General features: G+C 41.7%; 1 protein-coding gene across 1 annotated transcript in view; it reads left to right on the top strand.

The window, feature by feature from the left end:
- TRAPPC2 (trafficking protein particle complex subunit 2) overlaps positions 1-2,631 on the top strand; it is a gene marked incomplete in the record, with an annotated part of 8,936 nt that extends 6,305 nt beyond the window's left edge. Inside the window, 1 exon segment of the mRNA XM_073614869.1 lies at positions 762-2,631. Coding sequence (XP_073470970.1) covers positions 762-860 — 99 coding nt within the window.
- Positions 2,632-6,000: the final 3,369 nt, after the last annotated feature.

Here is a 6,000-nt window from a genome sequence, read left to right as displayed (position 1 = left end):
TACACAGAACTTTCATAGTGTAGATTGACATCAGTCCCTGCCCTAAAGGAGCTTATGACCTAGGGTCCCTATCACACATCGGGGGAGATCGCTGGACTGACCTTGCATGGTTATCATAGCGATTCTCAACCGGAGCTGTCATTTTCAACCCCGAGGGTTGCACAAAAGAAAAAAACTGTAGTGTGTACCTGGCTTTAGAGAGGAGCCAATTAACCTATCAGCATGTTTTTGGAGTGTGGAAGCAAAAGGAGAACATGTAAATTCCATGAAGATAGTGTCCTGGCTGAGATTTGAACCAAAAACCACAGTGCTGCACGGCTAACCACTAAGCCACTGTGCCGCTTTTCATTATACTTTCACCTGGGTAAAAAAATAATAATTATGCCATTGTAATGATCATTATGTCATATTTATTTATGTGTTGTTTTATCATAACAGCGTTCTAAGCAGGATCCATGTTGATGGTATTAGAGAAGTCATTGTTTTAAAGCAAACAACAAAACTGTTGTTAAAATATTTTCACGCATACAGCAAATAACAGTTTTGTTTGCTTTAAAACAATGACTTCTCTAATAGCATCAACATGGATCCTGCTTAGAAAGCGGAGTTTTATACTGTATGGTACAAAGATAGGTTCCTTGTAATTGGCACCCAGACTGTTTAGTATGGACATTAAATTCCTATAATGGTGACGCTCTTCATTCTAGTATTTGCTCATCAAAAAGGTAAATGCAAATGTGTACTTTGTTTTCTTTCCACAGTTTGCCATGAATCCTTTTTATGAAGCAAACACCCCTGTACGATCTACTGCTTTCGATCGTAAAATACAGTTCCTTGGCAAGAAACATCTATTAAGCTAAATAAAGCAGTCACATTGAACTGAGCAAGCTTGATATTTATTCCATTATGGGCCGAAGTGCATCCTGTGAGAGCTACGACATCCTATTCTTTTCTCCAAGAAACTTTTGTTGGATTTTTTTTCCAATTGACAACTCTTTACTGGATTGCCTAAGAGTATACAGTATGTATTATTACGGATATGTCCTAGTGATTGTGGAAATCTATAAGAGACCAATTAAAATGTTTTATTTTTTTTTTCTTCTTAAATCTTAGCAGCAGGTTACCCATACACTTCATCTGGCTACAAGAAGTAATTGCTGTGTAAAATTCCCAACAGGTTTACCATTTAAAAGCTAGCCTAGATACAAACTTAAAGCAGAACTATAGGCAACATTTTGGATCGAGCAATGGGAGGTTTTATACCCCCGTCAGATTTTTATTTTTTTTTTGTCATGCGTTCTATGGCTGAGATTTCCCTTCACTTCCTGTCAAATAGTCAAACAGCAAGTGGGAGAAAATCCCTGCAAATTAAGGGAATGCCTTGGTGACCCCCAGGTCACCAGAGCTAGTGTCCCCCATTGGAAGATTTCCAATCTATTTCTTTTCTGGAGACAACCCAAAATTTGTGATTTTTTTATTTTTTTTTTTTTAATTTTCACTTTCAATGAGCATAGTAAAACAGGACAAATGGAGAGGCGGGAATCTCCTTAGCGGGGGGTACAGACAGCAATGAAAAAAATTACAGCTGTTGTAGACCCTCTCGACTCTGTCCAAAACTTTAAAAAAAAGTGCCGTACAGCTTTGCTTTTTTTTTTTTTTCTTCTTCTGAGCTAAAATACAGCCCATTAATTGTAATGGCGCCTATGCACACAGACTCGTAAACAAGCGCCATGCATTCGTCAATAAAAATAAATTGTCAGTAATTTACGCCTCATGCATGCAAATGCTCATTTTACATATTGTGCAGAAAGAGAATGTGAGAATAAGTTTGCGTGCATAAAAATGCGTGTAAATGTGTAGAAGTACATACAAAGTCTGAAAAGTAGATGCTCAAATAGGAGTGTCATGTGCAAGAGGCCTAAAGCTGAACTCCAATTATGGTGTTTATTGCATACTTACATGGGTCCAGCTTGGATCAATATCAAAAATATGCTTATAGCTGATGGGCTATAGGGGAAGCTGAAAATCACTCTAGTAGTCAGTGCTACCATGATCTTCCGGATCCTGTGCCACCTTTCACAGAACACCTTGTATTTTTTTTTTTTTTTTTATTAGGATTCCTGATTAAATCAGGTGGAGTGGAGAGGTGTCAACAGCAGGATTGCCACTTCCTTTCCAGTCAAAGAACACCTTGTATTAATTGAAATAAATAAATACAAGGTGTTTTTCTCAATGGCAGCAGTACTGAATGGGCAACCCTGTGGTCACTGTGCAGAGGGTAAGATGCTCAGCTGAGGATTCTTAAGATCACTGCTGTCACTCTAGGAGCGCCAAATGCTACAATGATTGTCAGCTTCTCCAGTGATCCCTCATGTATGAGATATGCAAACTTACATTGGTTCATACTGGATCATACCTGCTTTAACAGTTTATACAGCTGGCAACAAGATGGCATACTTTTAAGTTTGACTCATGTGAAAATTGTTTTTGCATTTTTTTTTTTTGTGGGGTCAAGATAAAAACACAAGCAGGGAACCGCCGTGACAACTGCTTGTAATAGATGCATGTTTATTGTCAAGCAAAAATATTTTAACTGGAACACAATATTCAAGAATAAATTTGCAACATGGATGATGCTGTGTATGGTATTATTGGATGCTTTTTATGAAAGACAAAAAGGAAATATTTCACGGAATTTCGCTCAGAAAACAGAAGTCTCTCAAGTCAACTTCCATCTCTGTATGGGGATCTACAACATAGGCTTTGTCGATAGTGAAATCGAATTCACTAGTAAACCCCTCTACCTGTACAGACAGTGTTAAGGTGGAAACCTACTATTCTGGAGGAACCTCACACATCATAAAAATTACAAACAAAGGCACTTCTAGAAATGTTTAGTACTAGCAATCTACAGATAAAAAAGGTATAGACAATTGCAGACTTTATTCTTTGCATACTCTAATTTCCTTTTCCTCCTCACTCTTCCTATTTTAATCTCCCTTCACTTTCTGGAATTCTGCCTGCTGGAATATGTGACAGGAACTTCCCAGGATGCCAGTGTGAAGGGCAGGGTTACACCACCTGTGCCTCACTCAACAAGAAAAGTGGAAAAACAGGCATTGTAAGTAATAGTAAAAAAAAAATGTTTGATGAATGCAAAATGATTTTACATCAGGATATAAAGCTGTATGCTGATGTAACTATTAGTGAAAGCAAGGAGAAGATCTGCTTTAAGCAGAATGGGATATTCTTTTGCTATATTTTTTACACCTAAATTCTGTACTAGATAGGTCTTAGGCCTGGTTCCCAATATTGTGGGTTTGTGGTCTGCGTTTGCAAGGGCACGGCTGTCCATTTATTTAAATAGGCTGCTGTGCCTGCATTTCCTGCAAAAAAAAAAATTCAAGCACCATTTTGGAAACACAGCAGCCCGGAAATCACATGATGGTTTTGCACCATTCCATTTCCTTGTGCTTACCACAACCACAAATGTGCTGCAGTTTGAGATGCATAGGGGTGCCATTTAGTGAATGGCAGCCCTGCGCATTTTGACTGCGGGTGCAGGAATAGCTGCCATTCTCGCAATAGTGTGAACCAGGCCTAAGGGATTAAAGTAGTATTAAACACTCAGCAGAATATAGCACTTTTACCATTAGTTGTGCTCCTCTCACTTTCCTGGTTCACAGACATAAAGTAGGTATAGAAAATAACCCCCACTTAAAATAATTACATCTTGTTGCTTTGCAGACAGGGTTTTTTTTTTATCCAGCTGTATTTACTCAGTGCAATTTTAACATCCAAGTGAAATATATAACCCCAACATGTCAGGGGAAAAAAAAAAATAATTCAAAAACTGAATCGCTCCTAAAAATGACTTGTATGGGAGGGTTACGAGAAAAAAGCCACTCCTCAAGAAAGACCACATGCAGTCACGACTGAGCTTTGCCAAAACCCACCTTGAAGATTCTGCAGCCACATGGAAAAAGGTGTTGTGGTCAGATGAGACTAAAATGGAATTATTTGGTCTCCACACCAAACGATGTGCCTGGATGAAATCCAATACAGCTCACTATCCAAATAACACCATTCTTACAGTAAAGTAAGGAGGTAGTAATATCCCGTTATGGGGTGTTTCTCAGCAGGGACTGGAGCACTTGTCAGGATAGAAGGGAAAATGGACTGGGCAAAATACCGTCAAATTCTTAAAGAAAATATGCTTCCCTCTGCCAGAAAGTTGTCAATGAGAAGAAGGTTTACCTTCCAACATGACAATGACCCAAAACACACAGCAAAAATGACCACACAGTGATTGAAGGAGAAAAGAGTGAATGTCCTTGCATGGCCTAGTGAGAGCCCAGACTTAAATCCCATTGAAAATCTGTGGAATGACTGCAGCCCACAAACGGTCACCATCAAATGTAACTGAACTTGAGCAGCTCTGCAAAGAAGAGTGGGCAAATATTGCAAAGTCTAGATGTGAAAAGTTAGTAGAGACATATCCCAACAGACTAAAGGCTGTAATTAAAGCAACATTTTTTTCTTTTCTTAGGTATGCACCAATACCATTTTTTTTCTTTAACACAGAGTACGAGTACAGATTCTCTCCCCCCCCCCCCCCCCCCCCCCCCCCCAAGTATTCGCCAATACCTATTGCCTAGGAAGAGTAGGATGGAGAGGTGGTGGTGCGAGGGCAGAGTGGGAGGGGGAATAAAGGGGTAAGTGAGGATGGGGTGAAATAGGGATTCTGGGGTGGGAGAGTTGGGATGGAAAAGGCTGTGATCACTGGGGGGGGGGGGTAGGAGGGCCATTGGGAGACATGGGGGCAGAGGTGACAGCTGGTGGAGGGAAGGAGGATGCAACACAGGAAGGGCATAGTACAGGGGTCACTGCTGGCAGTGCACTAGGCAGAGCTCTGCCTCCCATTCCTGTATTGTACATGGCCTGAACATAAGCAGAGCTCCTGCTCCCCACACAGCACACACTGGAGCTGAAATCCGATTCCCTTACAGCTACAATGTGCACAGTGTATATAGCTAGCTTCTGGTTGCAGTTCCGACCTGTGAAATTCCATGGTAGGAACGGAAACTTTGTGGCAGTGGCTAGCTATACACTGTGCACATGGTAGCTGTAAGGGAATGGGTTGGGGAGGAGGAGCTCTTAGTGCTTTGCTCAAGATATGTACCATGCGGAGACTGCCAGCAAGCATCATGGGTGGTGGAGGGCTTAGAAGGGGGGAGCCCTCCCCAGTACACCACCCCTCCCCAATACCCCCCTAGATCTGGGCATTATCTTACCCCTGCTACTTGTTCTGGAAGGATGTGTACTGCTCCAGTTCGCGCCAGCTCTCCTCTCCATTCCCTGTGATTGGAGCAGTGCAGTACAGATCCCACCCACATAAGCAGTAGAAATAATACTCTGCCTCGGGGGTTCCTTCTTACACCCTTCCAGTGCCAGAGGAGCACTGGAAACTGCAGGAGGCCCGCCCCAAACAGTGCCCAGGTTGGCCCGTGCATTAAGACGGTCCTGCACCAGAGGAGACAGCTGGCCGCAACAGAGGAGGCGTTCTGCTTCCAAGCTGACATCACTTCCAGTATCCGTTTAGGGTATCGGAGCATTTTCGCAAGTACTGATACTCGTGAAAATGCCTAGTATTGGCACCAATATGGGTGCAGCCCTAATTTTTCTGACTTGGTGTTATATCTTCCACTTGGATGTTATAAGTTGTAAAGAGTAAATACAGCTGGATAAAACAAAAACTATCTTCATTTCAGGCAGTAAAGTAACAAAATGTGATTTTAAAAAAGGGGGGGGGGGGGAATTGTTTTCTATGCCCATTGAATGTCTCCTCATGCTTCCCTGAACTTCCCGCTAGAAAGCATGCTCTCTACACCTCATACAGCAGTCATGTGATCTGCGCCTGTTATGATAACACTGGCAGAGAGAATGTACAGAATGATGCAGCTGTCAAATTACTGCTCATGTGGGAGGAACTGAGGAGTG

The sequence above is a fragment of the Aquarana catesbeiana genome, linkage group LG02 (assembly GCF_042186555.1).
Source record: "Aquarana catesbeiana isolate 2022-GZ linkage group LG02, ASM4218655v1, whole genome shotgun sequence".
In the NCBI taxonomy this organism is placed as follows: domain Eukaryota; kingdom Metazoa; phylum Chordata; class Amphibia; order Anura; family Ranidae; genus Aquarana; species Aquarana catesbeiana.
This window is presented reverse-complemented; position numbering and strand designations above follow the sequence as displayed.